The following is a 19,778-nucleotide window of genomic DNA, read 5'->3' on the forward strand; positions in this document are numbered from 1 at the left end:
GCATGACCGATAGGCGAAAGTTTTATCTCTTACGCTGATATCAATTTAAATAAGCAACGGTAAGTGTTAAATTGTTAAATGAACTCAATGGTTTGTTTTTAACAAATTTTGTGATCAAATTCGCTTTTTCAGTTTGATCCGGTCTAGGTCAGCGAGAGGTCGAGCCGGAAAGGCATAGATGAGCGAAGCATTTTTCACGCTGTGGGGCTCGCGGTCGGGCGTCAATGATGAAGTTGGTGCCGGCAGCCAATCTGGGCAAACCCATAGATAACGTCGATAGATGGTGTTCGACTCGTGGCCACTTCTACACCTATAAGCCTGGTAAGCAACTAAAACAGGGGTGACCAAAGTACGGCCCGCGGGCCAAACGTGGCCCGCGAGGTATTGTTTTGTGGCCCGCGGAGCCATTTTGAATGATCATGTAAAATGGCCCGTGGAACACTTGTAAAGTGATTTCAATTCAATTAAATTAGTTTTTATAAGTAAATAACCAATTCACAATTTCGTAATTCTTATAACCTAATAGAGTTTTGGAGTTCCTTTCAACTATGATTTGTACTATAGTTCATTTTGATGTAATTGGATATTCTAACAATGGATTTTTCAAGAGAAGGAAAAATAAAAAAAACCTTCTAAATTTGATAAGTAAAGTGATTTCATACTTTTTAAAATTTAAGATTATGTTTTTATTTTTTTGTAATGTAAACACTAATGATTTATTAATATTTTGATCTTCATTTATCGAGACACATTTCTTTTAAATCTTAATAATAAGAACAACTTCACACGATTCAATGTGAGTGAAACTAGTAAATATCGTCAGCAGGGCTGTGGAGTCGGAGTCGGAGTCGGAGCCGGAGTCGGTGGAGTCGGGTCTTTTTGGGGACCTGGAGTCGGAGTCGGAGTCGGAGTCGTCAAAACTCGAACAGCTGGAGTCGGAGTCGGAGCCGGAGTCGGCTTAATTTTAAGAGCTGGAGTCGGAGTCGGAGTCGGAGACGAAGATTCCTGATAACCCGGAGTCGGAGTCGGAGTCGGAGTTATCTTAAATTCAACAAAAAATATGTTTTTTTTATTGTTCAGTGTTTACAAAACTTACAAAACTTCTTATGTTTTTAATTGTTTTTTTACGTCGCATGCAATGCGTCGCCATTTTTCATTTTTTTAAAGATTTATCAGATGCCATTATGTGTTTGAAGCTTTTTATTGTGATTGGAAAGCTCTAATTGGGTTATTTCACTATAATCACGAAATGATAACCTCTTACCTAAATATGTAGTATCATAATTTAAAAAAAAAATACAAAATATTGGTTATGTAGTCAGACATATCTAATTGATTCTTTACTGCTTCCTTTTGCTTATATTTATGTGCCCTTGCAATTCAAATTTGACCAAATTTCATCCAGTTCTTTCTGAAAAAAGAACACACACAGTCATCTTTTACCCCGATAGCGAATGTCTTGGAGGTTTAAAGTTAAATCATTTTTTAGGAAAAAAAATTACGAGGTACATAAAAAGATTAAAAATAGTAATAACTGTTTTTGGAAATCGAAAAAGAGTAACTGACAGTATAACTTTTGTAACAAATAATCAACGATAATAACAATCTCTTACTTGGAACTTAACATGCGCATTTTGTTTATAACTGAGTACAAGAAAATCAAAGTGTTGCATTTAAAAAATTGGAAACTAACAAAAAATATCAAAAGAACTTGCAACTAATTTTGAAATAATCATTGAATGTTGATGTTGATTTTAGGTAAACTATTACGATATCGTTGCAAATCATCGTTGAACAAATCTCAAGACTTCAGAACAAAAATGAACAAATAAAAAAATGTATAGAAGAAAATGTAGGATTTTAATGTATTTTTCTAATATTATTAAAAAACGCTAATATGACGGAAGGTGATTATCATTGCAAATCAATGTACCTTAAAAAATTAAATACTTGTGAAAATATTTTACTAGTGGATATTTGTTTTTTATTATATTTTAAGTTTTTTCATATATTTTGATGAAGTCGTAAGATCATTCATAAAGCTTCGTTTTAGGTGAAGATTTACGAAGTATCGTGCGCCTCCTTTTCAATGTGTATTAATTTTTAAAATTAAAATAAATTAAAAAATTCCAGGGTAAAATATTTTCCTTGTCACAGATATTTGAAAAAGAGGTAAGCGTCCTTTCCACGAAGAATCTGTTCAGATACATTGATTTGCAACAATAATCTCCTTCAGCCATGGCGTGATGTCCATGTACGTCTTAAAAAAAACAAAAAAAATGTTTTGTTTAAAATTGTCATTTAAAAAACAAGGTGCCTGTCACTGTGCTTCTTATAAATGTCAGCCTGAAAAAGAGCAAATTGAATTTTTATGTTCAATAGATCATTAAGGCCAGGTTTCTTTTAATTATTCATTCAAAAATAACAATTTAATATTTAAATTTATTAGCTTTGAATACATTATTTGCAAATTTGAGGTTAAGCAAATAAATCCAAATTTATTTACAAAACTGTTCTTCTCAAAATGCTTCTAAAACTGAAGTTATTTTTTGATTTCTGTTTCCATAACGTATAAAACTTGTAACCTAGAATTTTTTTTTTGTTTTGTGATTCGTACTTATTTTTCATGAGAAAAACATGACGCTTAGAGAGTATTTAAATAATCCTATTTATCAATGTTTTAAAAATAATTAACTAATAATAGTTGACTAACTTTTGATACATTTAAGAATATCTGGAGTCGGAGTCGGAGTCGGAGCCAAGCATTTGTTGAAAGCTGGAGTCGGAGTCGGAGTCGGCTAGAGGTGGTAGGCCGGAGTCGGAGTTGGAGTCGGAGCCAACCATTTGTTGAAAGCCGGAGCCGGAGTCGGAGTCGGAGTCGGCTAGTCTGAGAAAGCCGGAGTCGGAGTCGGAGTCGGAGTCATTTGAAATATGACCCGACTCCGCAGCCCTGATCGTCAGAACATCAATAAAAAAGCATCTTTGGAAATGTCTATAAAACGTTCAAATTTGACTAAGGTAGAAATCTGTAATAATTGCAAAAGTATTCTATATTAATTTGAAAGTCATAATGACCATTTTTATGATCTGACTATCAATCTTCCCTCGGGATTCATACTTATGTTGGCAGGATAACGAATCTGATTGACAAAATGTTGTAATCGGAGAATTAAGGTTGTTGCAAATATTTTACAATGCTTTTGCTGACCCTTCCCTCCTTCCCCATTTTTAAAAAATCGCTTCAGGTTTTTTTAAAAAATGCTTCATAATATCAATGGAAATTCAAGGGCAATCAGCTGAAATCAATTAAAATTGCAATAAGTGTTTTATCTAAAACTGTTTTTGTCGTCGAATCTTACATTTTTTGAATATTGAAATTGCAAACTTTACGAGTGTTTTAAACATTTTAAATTGTTGTTGTTAAAATGATGAATTTCTGGCTCTCAACGGCTTTTCTTTAGTTACACTCAATTTAAAGATAAAATTACGCCGTTTCATAAATTGTTCAGATTACATTTCACCATTTTCGAAATATAAAAAAAACCTTTAAAATTTAATGAAAACACTAGTACACTCAATTATTTTTTTTTCATATGCCTAAAACACTCAAAATAACACTTATAGAAAACTGTCATTTTGTGTTTTCTACAATTTTAATTAACGAAAATGTTATTAATTAATGTTATGTAAAAATAACATTAATTACAAAAAAACTTCAACTGACATATTATTTCAAATTAAAATAAAGTATTTTTTAAATAACCTATTTTGTAAATTTGGCCCGCAAGCTCATTTGAGCTTCAAATTTGGCCCAGCCTTCAAAAACTTTGAGCACCCCTGAACTAAAACGTTTGCTAAAAAGTGGAACAGCAGCGAATCTGCCTGAAACCAGTTTTCGTAATAAATTCCATGTTTTCGAACCAGTTCAACTTTTGTTGTTGTGAGTGCATCGTGTGTATTGTTAGTGATAGTTCTCTTCGAGTCGTAAGTATCAAAATCTTCTTGCCCAATTATTTTTTAACCTAATCTTTCCGCATTCTTCCTCAGAGCAAGTTCTGTTCTGCTGAGACTGAAATGTGTTCCACCAACTCCAACTGCCATGACCAAAAGGGTGGACGAAACAGAAGAAGCTATTCTGGAGCGGGCGGATGCACGCCGCGCCAACGAAACCTTGGCGTTAATCAAGGAACAGTTCGCGGTGAATGGCCATGGTGAGCAGAAGCTGCTCATCCCACATTTGAAGATCCCCCGGGTGACACAAGACGGGAGATCGCGACTAAGTCCGGCTTCAGGCATGAAGATGGCAACTGCACCTTTATCAGTTGATCATGTTGCACATCAGCAACAGCAGTCAGCAGAAGATTTAAGCTCATCAGCAGATCATCATCGGAATCCCCGAGGCAGCCGGCAAACAAAACGGGTAAGAAGCAGCAGAATCAAGACCGCCGGCTCAAAGGAGTGAACCGTCGGGCAAAAGCTTTCCAAATCCGAAGTTTATCAGCTGACTGCTTTCCACTAGGTAAGAATATTCCGTATAGCAATCATCACCTTCTTGTACAAAATAGTCAGTTCAAGTCGCCAAAATATTTTTATTATCGAAACAGTTTTGTAATACTGCTCTGTTGAGTCTATGTCTGGTGTAATTTTCAAATGTTTTGTTTTTGTTCGTAGTACAGAACGATTAGTTTTAGCCAGATCAACCTGATTTGATCAGCTATAGAAGCTGTAGACAAAAAAGTTTAATTCTTTCATTTGAAAACGAAACTTATTAAAATTTGGTAAACGCTTTTGCAAATGTAACTATTTTTTTCAAATGGTTATTTAATGTTTCTATATGGTACTCGTGAATCAATATGAACCATTTGAACTTCAAAATTACCTTATGATTTAGGGTAACCATTTCAGTAAACATCCTCAAATAGTTTTTTAAAGTCATCAAGAAAATTGTTGACCATTACAAACATTAAAATAACTCTATCACTGATGGTAACCATTTGATAAATAGTCATGAAGGTCCGCCAGTTGAATCATTTGAACTTTAAAATTACCTTATGATTTAGGGTAACCATTTGAGTAAACATCCTCAAATAGTTTTTTAAAGTTATCAAGAAAATTGTTTACCATTACAAACATTAAAATAACTCTATTACTTATGGTGACCATTTGACAAATAGTCATCAAGGTCTGCCAAATAACATTATTACAAATGGTGACCATATTTCATAAGGTTTTTTTAAGTTCCACACTGCAATCGATATAGTTTTCGTTTATCCGGGCTTTTTCTAATGACGATATCTCAGCAATTAATGGTCCGATTTTCAATGTTCAATTTCAAATCAAGACTAACATTTTAAAATGGCCAAATATTGAATATTATGCCATTTAAAATGCTAGTCTTGATTTAAAAAATTTCAAAATATTTTTTTCGAAAAGATCGGAAAATTTCACGAATGTTTCATGTATTAACATTGAAAATCGGACCATTAATTGCTGAGATATCGTCATTAGAAAATGGTGGGCTGATTGGGTGAGACTTAGAAAACTTCAATTTTCGTATTTCTTTTTCTTTAAGCCGCTGTATTTAAGCAACCAGAGGGCCAATCTTTAATGTCTCTTAGACAATTTTATAGCAAATTTTCTGAACTTTTCAAAAAAAAAAAAAAAAATTAGAAATGGTCACTCATGGTCACTATTTTTTAAAAATTGAAAAACTGCAAATATTTCGCTAAAATCAAACTTTCGGTGGCTATATCTTGAAAACGGAGCCCTTTATCAAAAAATCTGTAAAGTATTTTTCGATTGCAAATTCAATTTTGCATTAAAAAGTAATGTCAAACTTGTTTTTGCATAAAACTTCGATTTTTCCAAAAATCACTATTTTTTAAAAATTCATAACTCGGCGGCAGATTTTTTGACCATGTTTCTCTATGGCTCAAAAGTTGCGGATTTTTGTCCCCTAAAACATATCAAAAAATCTCGAAAATCAAAAAATACGTATTTCGGGAAATTGCAATTTTTTTCCGTGTACCTATTTTTTCTCAAAAGTCCTCAACAATACCTACAACTTTGCCGAAGACACCAAATTGATCAGAAAATTCACTCAAAAGTTACAGCTGTTTGAATATTTACATACCATTTTTGTATGGACAGCTGCCAAAATTGTATGGAGACTTGTATGGGTGAACCAATGACACAAAATAGCATATTTGGTCATAGGGAAGGCCCCCACAAAGTTTGAGCCAAATCAAAAAATACAAATAAAATCCATTTCCGGTTTTGGTAGAGAATTGCTCAACTACAACTTTGTCGAAGACACCAAACCGAAAAAAAGGAATCAGACAATTCTTTCAACAGATAAGAAAATTCCTTCAAAATTTACAGATTTTCGAATAGGGTAGAGGACCTAGTTTTCGCCCTGCTCCAGTTTTCGCCCACCTACTAGATTTAATCTGTATTTAGCAAACTCATACCGTTTTTTGGTTGAATTTATTATGCAGGTTTACATATTCATTCATTTCTAGTACTAATTGAAACTTTCCTAATGAATTTCTATTGATTATTAATTATTTATAAGCTTTTCAAAAAAAGCCTTACAGCAGCCGCCATATTTTTGTCTATTTAGACTACAGCGGGTAATAATGTTAATGAGGGAAAACAACTCATTTTGTCCGAAAATAATGTAAATGAATAATTCATTAGTTCACTGTATGTCTGAATTTCATGAAAATCTAGTGATTTACCTGTTTTAAACGTTTACCAAAGGTTATTTCAATAAAATAAAGTGGGCGATTTCTGGGGTCATGAAAAAACATGAGATCCAATTTTCGCCCAGGGCGAAATCTAGTATTGTGTTTTCAGATTTTATCTAGAACCAGTTTTCGTTTACCATAAAAACGAATCTAATCGCAGCGAAATGTGCTTGAAAATATATGTGGAACATTCTAGATTATTTGTAAAGGTTAAATAATCATTTTAATTACATTCATTCATAAGGGGTTTTGGTTCAAATGTTGTAAAAGTTTACTGGTACATAGGATAACAAATTAAGCAGAGGATGGAGAAGTAGTTACACATGTGCTTTAATATTTTTATTAAGAGGTACCGTAAACTGGGGTGACTTCGATAGCCCGGGGTGACATTGATAGAAATTTGATTTGGCCACTAATTTTGATACATCCAATGTAACAGTAACATTTTTGCATATATGTTCAATAATATGCTATCCCTTAATGCTTACATACTTAAAATTCTCAAAAAATGTTTAGATACTTATAAGACGGGCATTTGAAAAACCTACCAAAGTCACCCCGGGCTATCAAAGTCACCCCAGTTTACGGTACTCGATGTTTTATGTTTTTTGAGTCAATTCGGGAGCAAATGACCCATAGGGTTAAAGCTTCCCTAACAACATCAACAACAACATGGAGCTAATTGTAACTGTGTGCCTCTTGGGTGAACAGGGACACATGAGTTCTATCACAAATTTTGATTCAGTCATATTTTTTTAGAGAGAGTGAGAACATGTTTTGGTTTTAGTTATAATAGACAGAGAATCTCAAAATAAGTAGGATATCTGAAAAAAAAAACTCCTAGGATTTTTTGAACCTCAATTTATAATATGTACGACGAAATATGTGCACATCAATGAAATTTATCTTCGGGAACATGTTGTGTATCAATAGGAGACCATATTTGCTTAGCTTTGAGTCATAATTTCATTTGATTTCTTGATTTTTGTCGTGGGCGAAAACTGGTTCCAAGGGTGGGCGAAAATTGGATTTAGGGGGGCGAAAATAGGCTCTTCAGAGGACTTTATAAAAACGCAAAATTTTATAAAAAATGAACACGTAAATGATAAAAACCTTGTGGAAACTTATAATCAAATAGTTTATTAACGTTCTACAACAAATAGAACCAAAAACCATCAAATTCTCATCAAATTTCCTGCTTCACGGATATATGAAAAAGACAAAAGTGTTCAATTTCGTTTGCATCAACCGGAATTTAAAAATATTCAAAGTGATCCCAGAAGCTAGCCTGGAAATTTGAGCTTATTTGGTTAAGGTTTTTAGTTGCTCCAGTTTTGTTCTAAGGTTAGAATAGAATTTCAATAAATTTAATTGATATATTTTTCACTTTTCAACTCTTGTTCTACAAAGTTGTTTCAACCTGTCAACATTTTATTATGTAAGAGATTTCTTATGGGTTTTGATCCGGAAAACAACTTTGATACAGGTTAATTTTTTGAGCATGTGTTGAAATTTTGCCAAATTGCTCCAAAAAACCAACCTGTTATTTTTCGGGATCAATTCCTAACATTTTACAATGTTCTACAAAGTTTTTTTTTCTTAACCAAATGAGCTCAAATTTTCAGGCTAGCTTCTGGGATCATAGTACTTTAAAATTCCGGTTAATGCAAGCGAAATTGAATACTTTTGTCTTTTCATATATCAGTGAACCACGCTAGGACAAATACAGAAAAAATGCGCGCGAAATCGGTCGGAGAATTGCTCTTATGACATATCTTTCCGGTCGAATAATGTGTGACAAATATTTTGAATGCCTTTCAATGTCGACTTGGTTCACGGTACTTTTATTTGTATTTTTCAAATAATTCACTGTGTGAAGCGATTGACCAAGTCGCTGGCAGCTAGCGAGTCGTGTTCATTCACGAATGGTTGCGCGCTTCAGTCGGCAAAGATTCTTTCGGCGATGAGTGAGTGATTTCTGATCTGTGAACCGAAAACTAGGGCCAGTTTGGAGGGTGGCAGAAAAAAACTCTCTTCGCATGTTCTTTCAAACTCTTGAAGAATATTTGAAGAACTTTTATCCTATCGCGACCAAAACTGTTATGCTCTGAGTTGTGTTCCAAGTTCCAAGTGGATTTGTCCCTACTGAAGTATTTCAAACCTTCCTACGCTAATGTTAGTGAGTTATAAGCTAATTTACGGGACACGAAATATTAGTAAATCTCGAATTAAAGGCACCAGAAAACCACACTAAACCAAACTTGAAGGCTGCCTCAGATCTGGCGGAACTTTCCGGTTACAAACGAATCGATTATTAGCGCGTAAATCAAACCGTTATTAGAAAAAAGAAAGTAGATAAGCCACCACGTGATATAGAGCGAAAAAGAGTCTAGAAGTATCACCGCAAAACGACAATATCTTACCTTCGTAGCCGGGGTTGTCATGAATTTCACGCTCGGTACCTTCCTTACCCTCCAGGACCACCAGCAAGCACTGGTGAATGCAAATGTACTGCTGCTCGGTTTGGACCATCCAGACACGTTCTGAACGAATATTCGCTAGTTATTAATACATTCTTTGAGACTTTCAAAAAACACGTACCTTTTCGCATTGCCCAGACAATGCCGAAAATGTCGACGTAGTCCGATACCTGGATCTGCTGCAGGATTCGGTCGAGCGTGATGAACGTACCGGACCGGCCGACGCCGGCGCTGCAGTGCACCGCAATTGGCCGCTGGTCGGGCCCGACCCGCTCGCGGAACGCCCGCACGAAGCGCGCCAACGTCTGGGGCGGGTTCGGCACCCCAAAGTCGGGCCACGTGGTAAAGTGGAAGTGACGCAAGATGCGCTGCGTGTCACCCTGTGCGGAAAAGAAGATCATGAGTTTGGTTCTGAAGATATTCCCTGACGGTGCTTCAACTCACCCTCGTCATCATGAACTCGGTGATGACCCAGTCCGGGTAGTGGCTGTCGTTCAGCAGCGTCACCTTGATGTCCCCGTAGTAGACGGGCACGGTGTCGTGGGGCCAGTAATGGTCGCACTTTTCGCGACCCTTCTCGAACGTCCGCGTCAGCATGACGATCGCCCGGGAGTTGCTTTCCCAGCACATGCGCCAGAAGTCGTCCCGCGTCGAGTGCAGCGGACCCTGCGTCACGATGAACTCGCGGGGCGAATTGTGTCCCTGTGAGGAATAGGCGAGGCGAGTCTTGAGCTTGGTCCTTTTGACGGCGTATCGAGAAGATCCCCAAACTTACCGGAACGTAATTCGCGTTGATGTAGTCCGAACCTTCCTCGTCGTCAACCGGTTGCAGCTTAAATCTAGAGTGGTCATATGGTAAAATGTTGGTGAAGCGGTTCTTAGGTCTATTGCACGGCAGGTCGGCGAACGTGCAAGGTTGGTCCCGGCCAACATGTTTCAGTTCTTCGAATTCTTCACTAAACCTGTAACGACGAAAAAGATCCAATCAGTACCAGCCCGACAGTTCAACCCTCTCCAAGTGCGCCAAACCTAAAGTCCGAATCGGCCGACATCATGCGGTAGTGCTCGGCAAAGTTCTTAACTAGTACTGGACGGCTCGTTTCCATGGTGCTGTCCGGCAGGGACATATTGTCGTTGGCGCGCTGCTCGGTGGCCTTCTTGCGGCCGGTGTGCCGCCGGCGGCGCAGGAACACGATCGTGCCGACGAGCAGCAGGATGATGAACAGCGGCACCGTGATCGACACGATCAGCGACGTGTTGTCTTGGGCTGCGGAATCGAGGGGGGATTGTTTGAGGGAACATAGTTAGAATAAACTGTGATGAAGCAAACGTCATAATCAGTTGAAAAGAAGAATTTCTTAGATCTTACCATCGACTGATAGCAATCCTGCTTCATATGAGTAGCGTGCATTGAAAGAAGATTTATTACTTTTAAAATTATAGAAAATGTCAATCAAAATTTGAAAATTTAATTAAATAACTTGATGAATTATTTAAAAAAAGGCAAATAAATATCTCTTATTTCATTGAACACATATTTCAAGCTTTTTTGAAGCTCTTGTTGAACGCAATGCACACCAGGAAGAACTGGTACGATTTTAATGACATTCTAGATTCTTTGTTGTTAACAAAGGGCTAACAAGCACTCTTATTAGAACCCCAGCTGTGAAAATAACAAGTAATTGTCAATATTTGCATTGGAACATTGAGTTTGCGATGACGAGTTGGGTTCGCTGTTTCTAAGCCGCTTCTTTCTTACGGCATTGAAGTCTCTAGCGTCACGTGTGTCGGCACGGCATAAAGACGCTTTCATTGTGATTGTTCAGGTGAAGAATGATTAGATAGGTATGAATATGAATAAAATGAATAATGATAATTCTCAACGCATATCTATAGATTTCGTTAAATGAATGGAAATTTTTCTCCTAAATTTGCTTAAATTTGTAAAAATACATAGATTGTGCCCGACTTGTGTTCGATTGCAATAATAAGAAAATTTAACTTTTGAGTTTTTGAAAGGGGAGTAATGCAACATTCTACATTTATTCCATATGTCCAAAGTAGCCATGATGCAACATTCGGTCTCCCATACAAGCCTTTTTACAAGTTTTGAGGCAATCTCGAAAATTTGGATCTGTATTATTTATTATATTTTTTTTTATTAAGTTTTCATTTCGACGAGTTTTTAAAATTCTTTGAAATTTAAATTTCGCTTAAAGTTTACAAGATATTGCAAATGAGAATTGATCCACAGCCCTTAAAAATAGTAGTTTATGCAACAAGACGCAAATTGATGATTTTTCAGCAGTCGTACATACAACAAAGCTTTGTCAAGTTGGATAAATACGACGAGTACTGTAAAAATCGAGTTTAGCAACGAGTTGCATACAACATTTTCTTTGCAATTCCGGAAAACAAAATAGGATTTTTCAGTAAAAATTGTCAACTGAAAAGTTAAATTTTTACCATTAATATGAGTGCTGTAATGAACTTTACAGCTCTGTTATTTTATGTGATGATAATAAGGCCGTTTGGGCTCTATAGAATGTCCGGGAAAATAATTATCTTTAGGGTTGCAGATTTTTTATTCATAATTTACAATTTGCACAGCCATCTCTCGCTTTTCGATAATACTGAACATTTTTACCAGTATTTTTTTTAAACATTTTTCTTTAGAAAATTACAATTCGTCCAAGAACAGTACAAGAACATCCACAAACCACGTGGACACTCTTTTGAAAAAAATAAAATAAATAGAAAAATCGAGATAGTGAAAGTATGTCAAAATCGTTTGTTATAAGTTATTTAAAAACAATGTGATTTTTGTGGATTGTTATATTTTTTCGGAATGCGTGCTTGCCATTTCATTAGGGCACATCACTTTTTTGGACAAGAGTGTGTCCCTTTCACACCTTATGTAAACTGTCATTCGAGTGAAAGGTATACACTATTGTTTACAAAAGTTATGTGCCCTTTTGAAATGTTAGGCTCCAATTGTCTTGATCATAACCAACAACTTTGATAAAAGAAACCTTGCCCTATTCAGATATTTTATGTTTTAACCCTCTACAGCCCACATTTTTTTTCGAAAATTTTTATTTTTCCCGTGTTTAGGAGGTCATTTTGATCAAGTTTTGTTCTACGAAAAACTTTACTTCTCTTGTTTGATGTTTTTCTTGTTTTATTTTTAGTATATTAATTTGCCTTTATCTTGTTCAGTTTATGTTTGTTTTTGATAGTATTTGGCCTATTCTACCACCTACTATAATTACATTTTGCCTATCTATTTTTTCACGTTTTTACAGTTACTTTTTCATTCTTGCCTTTCTTACAAAAGAAAGGTTTAAGGTTTGCTTTTGGAAAAACGCTTTTCTCAGAAATCTTAAAAAAATCGTACACGGCGAGGATTCGTCCCAGGAAAAAATCCTTTTACTAAATTGAAGGTTTAGATGCGCTCTTTCGATTGAATTTTGGCCCGAAACCCGGAACTCAAAGTCTGATTTTTGAGAGCTCTTTTACTGAAATACATGAGCGATGTCTGTATCCGCTCTTAAACATTTGTGTCTTCCATCACTGGAAAACCGCTTGTAAAACCCACAATTTTTATATTTCAGATCTGTAGCCATGGGGTCGGAGACGAACATTTTATTTTTCGATTCACAATTTTCGACCAATAAATGTGGCCAAATCCATTTTTAGAGGTATTTTTGGACTATTTTACAGATAATACTGTCAAATTTAACGAATTCAGTTTCAAACAAAAAGCCATTCGAAAACATGCGCCATAAACTGCTTGGGCTCAAAATTTGAAGCTTTTCCAAAATGTATTTCCAGAGATATAGCCATATTAGTGTTTTTCGTCTTACCTTTACCCTATTTTTTCCTATTAAATTTTTGGTTTTATACAAAATCATAAACTGAACATCAAATTCAAAGTCGAAGCTTCAACGCCAGCGCTTTTACGCTTGCGCGTGAAAGTTTTCTTTCTGGCTTCTCATAATAGTTCGACAAAGTGCAATAGCGATACATATTTTTTTAAGTTAATCATATACTAACATTGAAAACTGAGTACCCTTAATTTTTGTTCTAATAATGTCAATCCAATATGTTTTTCCTAATTAAATTTAAATATCTTGCGACAAATAATGTACCTCTGAAATGAAAAAAAAAAAAAAAAATGGCATTCGAGGTTTAGCCTAACAAGATTCGAAGCTTTAGATAAAATTCTCATTGGGTGGTATCATTATGTTTCTGAAAAATTAATTGCACCAATAAATTTCTCGGAGTTTCATCATTTTGTAAGAAAGGCTCTATTTCACCTCTGGCGATATTAAATCGGGGTTTTGCATGTTTTTCACATTTTCTCCTATAGAATCATCATTTAAATTGCAAAAAAAATGCGTAGAGGCATAGTCTGGGACACTACAAAAATTACTGCATACTTCTTTTTACTGAAAATATAGGAAATGTTAGTAAAAAACACAGCCAAAGTTGACCCCTAAAAAAATGACATTTTTTAAAACATTGGCAAAGTCACATAAATCAAGTTAAATTTCCAACCCGGTAATTTTCTAAAATTTTATGAGTTCTTCTTTCCAATGCTTTTTAAAGATCAAAAATCGGTTGGAAAATTGATTTTTGACGATTTTTTTAGATCAAAGCCCGTCTAAAGGCGGGGTTAGGTTGTAGAGGGTAGGCCATAATATTAGTTTATGCAACAAGTTGCAAAAAAGAGATTTTTTCAGTCGTACAATTTAGGTTAACCGAGTTGGATTAATACAAAATCAAATCAAATTATTCGCTCTACAGCAGCGATTCTCAACGGGGGTACCGAGCCTACTTGATTTACACGGTAGGGGGTACCAGCCTGGAAGAAGGTTGAGAATGGCTGCTCTACAGCATTGACATGACGTTCTCGATTTCGAGATTCCTACTCGAAACTAAGTGTCCGAAGGCTTGATTGTTGAGGCAATTGCAAACCTCAACTCAATCTTTGGATTGTAAGTCCAACTGCCTATCAGCGACTCCACCGATGCAGGACCCAGGGAGACGACTCCTACACCTGGACTGAGCTATTGACCTAACCCTTTAGGTTAGACCGGTGCCAACATTTACTTCCCCATCCGACGGAAGCCGTGGTCAGACAAATCTCGTCTCGAAAAATGCCACCGGGACCGTCTGGGATCGAACCCAAGCCGACTGGATGAGAGGCAACCACGCTTACCCCTACACCACGGTCCCGGATTAATACGACTTCTTGAATTAAATTAGTAAATTAATTAGTAAATTTACCGTTCAAAACAAAAAAAAAATATTTAAAAATTTTACTTTTCGATACTAGTGTTGAAAAGTTTAGCACTGGTATTAAATTTCCAATCAGTTATTTTAGGTCGGGAAAAGTAGGCCGTTTCGTTTCTCCAGAAGGAAAGGAAAAGTTGACAGCTTATTTCTGGAGTTTTTTTTTTAAAAGGTCCAATAAACCAAATTTTCAGTTTTTGCTATTTGGGTGTTTTTGAAACCGCCTTGAGTCAGGGGAATTAAAAAAAACTCAAAAAATAAAAACTGAAAATTTGATTTGTTGGGCCTTTTTAAAAAAAAAATTCGCAAGGGCGAGTTATAGAAGTTATTTGGTACCAACTCGACCATAAATTCGCTTCTCAATCAGAGAATGTCCTTACCTGTTCGAATCGGATACGAGTACGCCGTGTCGGTGAACTTGTCCGGGGCGGTAAAGGCACGAACCTTCACCTTGTACGTCGTGCCCGACTTGAGCGGACCGTTGCAGTACCCGGATTTGCGGGTATCGCAGTTCTCGGTGCCGATGATAAAGTCCTCCACGGAGCTGTTCTTGAACGGATAGTACGGCTCGATGACCTGGTACGGTGGCCACACGCTGTACGATTGCACATCGTACCAGCTGGGCATCTCCAGGCCGGAAGCGTTCTTGCTGTCGTCCTCGGCTATGATGATGGTGTACGTCGTAACGACGCCGTTCTGGTCGCTAAAGTAATGCTTACGGAAGCGGATCTCGATTGTCGTCGCGCTGCTGCCCACCTCGGTGGGAACGACCTGAGTTTCGGGTTTCGGTGGGGCCAAAATTGGCATCTTTTGCTTCCACATTTGCTCGGGACCATAGCCGATCGCTGTCTTGGCTTGAATTCGGAAAATGTACGTTTTTCCCGGCAGCAAGCCCTTGATAATTCCGCGCAGTTCTGTCGGCTTAAAGTCCTTCGCTTGGGTGTGTTGCGATCCGTCGAGGCCGTAAGTGATTGTAAATTGTCTAATGACGCCGTTTTGTTCGTTCGGTGGAAGAGACCACTCGAAGGTGATCTCACTTGGTTGAATATCTACGGGTGCGAATTTGTCCATGCGTCCTGGAACCGATTCCTTAGTTTGGAAGCTGGCCGAAACTGGAAGACTGCTGCGCAACACGCTGGATTCGGTTCCGGAGCGGACAACTACGGTGAATGTGTAGTTCCGATGTGGTTTCAGGTCGGCGATTGTAATATGATTGTTTACGGTAAAGTTTTGAACGTAATGCGAGTCGTTCTTGAGGTATTGGATTTCGAACGCGTTGTATTCACCCTTCGGAATGTCCCAGTTCAACACGATCTCCGTGTCGGTAATGTTGCCAGCATTTAGCACCGTTATCGGGTCGGGATACATCCGGTCTTGGCGTTGGATCGGTTGACTGGCAACGTCTCCACTGACGGTCCAAACCGTGATGTTGTACAACCGTCCCGGTATCAGCCCGGTGAACGTCACCTTGCGGTCCGTATCGTTGGCGAGCTTTTCCTTGTCGGAAATGCTCACGTCGCCCAGCGAGAATCGGTACAGATCAAACTTGGACGACTGCTGCGGCGTCGGTGTGTAGCTCAGCGTGACCGCATCGCGCATCTGGACGTTGTTTACGATCAACACCTCGGACTGGATTAGTGGCATTGTGCGCGTTTGCAGTTTTGTCACATCGCTGGTCAAACCGTACGACACCGTTTGAATCTTAAAGTTGTACATTACCCCTGACATTAAGTCGCCGACGAGGATTCGCACCGTCGGCAGTTCCTCGGCCGGTTTCTCTTCGTCGCCCAATCCACTTCCTGGGTATGGCAGAACTGAAATTGAGGAAATCGTTAGGCAAACAGTTCTAACTTACCGCGGTTGTACCAACTTACTTGTATTAACCTCGGAAACATTTTTGGTCGAAACTTGGTCCGGGAACTCGGTGGGCCACCAGTGGATGATGTACGTTTCAACACGTCCCTCGGGCCGTGGCCACTCGAGCGTAATGTTGTTCGAGTCGGCCAGCGGAGCAATATTGGACACCGGATTCGGGCGAACGGTTTGGTTCACCTGCTGGGGGTTGGGACTCTCGACGCCGTAGCTAACGGTGTTCACCTGGATGGTGTACTTTTCACCCGGCGTCATATCGGTTACGTCGGCCTCCGTTGCCTTTACCGAGGGCAGACGGATCCATTGCTTTTCGCTTTCGGTTCTGTACCGGATGGAATATTCGGTAAATTCGGACCGCTCTGGGGGTTTCCAGTGGACGAGCACTGAGTTGCTGGTCACCTTTTCGATTGTCATGTTGCGCGGTGGGTTTGGGTCTGCGAGGGAAAGGGAGTTGGTTTAATTTGGTTGATTTCTGTGTGAATTTATGGCAGTCGTGCTCGCTGAGATTCTTGTTCTTTATAAACAAATCTATTCAAACATTCAAATTGGGAACCTTGACGAGCCCTCTAACATGAATTTAATGAACACTAAGTAATTTATCTTATTGAATTTATTTTAGGGAGCGTTCTTTTATTACGTAACGCAAAAAATCGGACTTTTAGGTCTCCTCCCCCCCTCGTAACAAAATTTCAATACAAATTTTAAAAATTTTGTATGGAGCGTAACACGGCCTCCGACCCCCCCCCCCCTCCCTTCTACTGCGTTACGGAATAAAAGAACGCTCCCTTAAAAGATCTCTGTTGCTTTGTATGCCTGAATCAGTTAGCTCAATATCGAAACTTCAACAAAACTCAACAAATTAAAACTATAGTTTAAGATATCGACGTCGTCGTGCTATCTTGTCGCACCCGCCATTTTGACGTTCCGAGAAAAACGCGTTTTAATGTTTGACCTTGAATATTCAAAAACGAGAGCACGCAATGTAAACAATAACAAACACGTTTTGTTTGGCTCACCATTCTGTGCATTGTCCCAAAGTTTGGTTGAAGTTGGTTGCTGGAGTCCCGAGTTATAAATACAAATGATTACGGTAGTCTAGCTTGTACGTGCGACAAACGCATCCTGATTTTCCTGGCCTGAAATCCCTTTGGCCTTTTGTCGCACTTACATCAATTTTCATGGAGTGACAAGATAGCACGACAAGATTGAAACTACTTTCTATGTAAAGTGACAAAAATGCACCGAGTTTTTTCGGTTTTTGTTGAATATCTCAGGATTGAAATCGAATTTTGGGGATCTGTGAAGGTCAAAAGGTGAGGCATTGTGAGCTGCACAAAATGGCGTTCTTAACTCAATTTGGCCCAAAATGCACGTACGACAAGTTAGCACGATGGCGACGATATAGTATCTGTAGCAGGATGTAACAAAAATGACTTTTTGACGGACATTCAGGGGTTTGTTCCGTTGGGCATACTGAGCAAAATTATCAAATATCCAGAGTTTTTTTTTGAAAAGGTCCTATAAGCTATTGTCTTTCATATCTAGAGTTTTTTTTTTAAAGGTTCAATAAACCAAATTTCCAATTTTATGCTTTTTGTGTGTTTTTGAAACCGCCTTGAGTCAGAGGTATTAAAAAACACCCAAAAAGCAAAAACTAAAAATTTGGTTTATTGAACCTTTTTAAAAAAACTGTTGATGTGTTTATAGGGCCTAATGAAAAAAAGTCGAGATTTGAGCTTGATTGGACGTAACAGGAGCTGGCGCTTTACATTTGAATTGTAAATGGGATTAAACCCATAACAAAGATTTTTTTTTAAATGACCTTTTTTAAGGCACTTTGGCCATTGGAGCGTTTATTTTCAACATTACTGGCGTGTAGGCCAGATCTTTGCGCATCTTTTGGTATATATAACATTGAAGTTTGGAGCACCCTGAAGCTCGGTACAGTCAAAGTTTGGCATTTTTTTTTTCGAAAATCGGCCCCGGCAAAAAAAGACATGAGTCGCACCTCGCGACGCCCGAGACGCCATTTTGCTAGGACCGATTTAACGAAAATCTTTTTTACGGGTTAAATCCCATTTAACATTCAAATGCAAAGCGCCAGCTCCTGTTACGTCCAACCAAGCTCATATTTGGGATTTGGGCACAGTATGTCCACCGGAACAAACACCTGAATGCCCGCCAAAAAGTCATTTTTGTTACACTCTAATCTATAGTGCCTACAGGTTTTGTCTAAGTACCATGTACCTCCATGAAAATATATTTTCCAGTTGGGTCATTCTCCGCCAACTCACACAGCAGTTGCCCCGACCCCTCTTCGATTTGCGTAAAACTTCGCTCAAAGGGGTTTTTCGGTCCCTGCTCACGAATCCGAGGTTTATTTTTCGATATTTCGTGACGGTGGGGCGGTACGACCCCTTTCGTTTTTTCTGGTTTTTTTTACTAAGACACGTTTTTCAGTGATTTGTAGCTCGCAACCGTGAAGAGATAGAGATTTGGTATCAGAGGGACTTTTGTGTAAAATAAGACGCCCAATTTGATGGCGTACTCAAAAATTTCCAAAAAAACGTATTTTTCATCAAAAAAAAAAAGTTTTGAAATCGCTGCCATTTCCCGTTACTCAACTGTCAAAAATCGTGAGGCATGTCATTTTACGGGAAATTTAATGTTCTTTTCGAATCAGAAATAACCCAGAAGGGTCATTTTTTCATTTAGAACAATTTTTTTCATTTTAAAATTACGTGTTTTTTCTAATTTTGCAGGGATACATTTTAGAGTTTAACAATGTTCTACAAAGTTGTAGAGCAGACAAAAACAAAAATTTTGATATGTAGACATAAGGGGTTTGCATGTATTCTTTACGATTTATCAGAATTTTACAAAAAAGTTATGATTTTGACCAGTTTTTTCGAATTTTTTACCCCTAAAACTCAATCGTGTGCATTTTTTTTTGCATAAGAATTACCCCTTGGACGATTGTTGTGACTCGTGCATTGCGAGAATCATATTAAAAAAAAAAATATGTTTCTGATGAGTGAGTGTATCCGGTTTGTTTTTTTTTATTTTCGAAAAATCCTCACATACAAGCAGTGCACAAGCCACAACAATCGTCCAAGGGGTCATTCTTATGCAAAATTAGCTGAACTTTCCGAAAAAATACTTTCAAAAGCACACGATTGAGTTTTTGGGGTTAAAAATTCGAAAAACTGGTCAAAAATTGTCAAAATCATAACTTTTTCAAAAAACTTGTTTGTAAAATTACTATAACTCGTGAAGAATACTTGCAAACCCCTTATGTCTGCATATCAAAATTTTTGATTTTGTCTGCTCTACAACTTTGTAAAACATTGTTACACTCTAAAATGTAACCTTGCAAAGT

The 19,778-nt window shown here is 37.6% G+C and overlaps 1 protein-coding gene across 8 annotated transcripts in view; it reads right to left on the reverse strand.

The window, feature by feature from the left end:
* LOC6037569 (tyrosine-protein phosphatase 10D) overlaps positions 1–19,778 on the reverse strand; it is a 95,213-nt gene that overhangs the window by 10,358 nt on the left and 65,077 nt on the right. For 5 of the 8 annotated variants that reach the window (XM_038264553.1, XM_038264550.1, XM_038264546.1 and 2 more), the window contains 8 exons: positions 16,402–16,833; positions 14,908–16,341; positions 10,599–10,619; positions 10,259–10,496; positions 10,005–10,191; positions 9,674–9,931; positions 9,351–9,609; positions 9,173–9,292 (listed from right to left, as the gene is read on the reverse strand). In XM_038264553.1, the coding sequence (XP_038120481.1) occupies positions 9,173–9,292; positions 9,351–9,609; positions 9,674–9,931; positions 10,005–10,191; positions 10,259–10,496; positions 10,599–10,619; positions 14,908–16,341; positions 16,402–16,833 (2,949 nt within the window). The remainder of the gene's footprint in view (positions 1–9,172; positions 9,293–9,350; positions 9,610–9,673; positions 9,932–10,004; positions 10,192–10,258; positions 10,497–10,598; positions 10,620–14,907; positions 16,342–16,401; positions 16,834–19,778) is intronic. The other 3 variants (XM_038264551.1, XM_038264549.1, XM_038264548.1) reach the window with 2 other exon arrangements.

This window comes from Culex quinquefasciatus, chromosome 3, assembly GCF_015732765.1.
Source record: "Culex quinquefasciatus strain JHB chromosome 3, VPISU_Cqui_1.0_pri_paternal, whole genome shotgun sequence".
Lineage (NCBI taxonomy): Eukaryota > Metazoa > Arthropoda > Insecta > Diptera > Culicidae > Culex > Culex quinquefasciatus.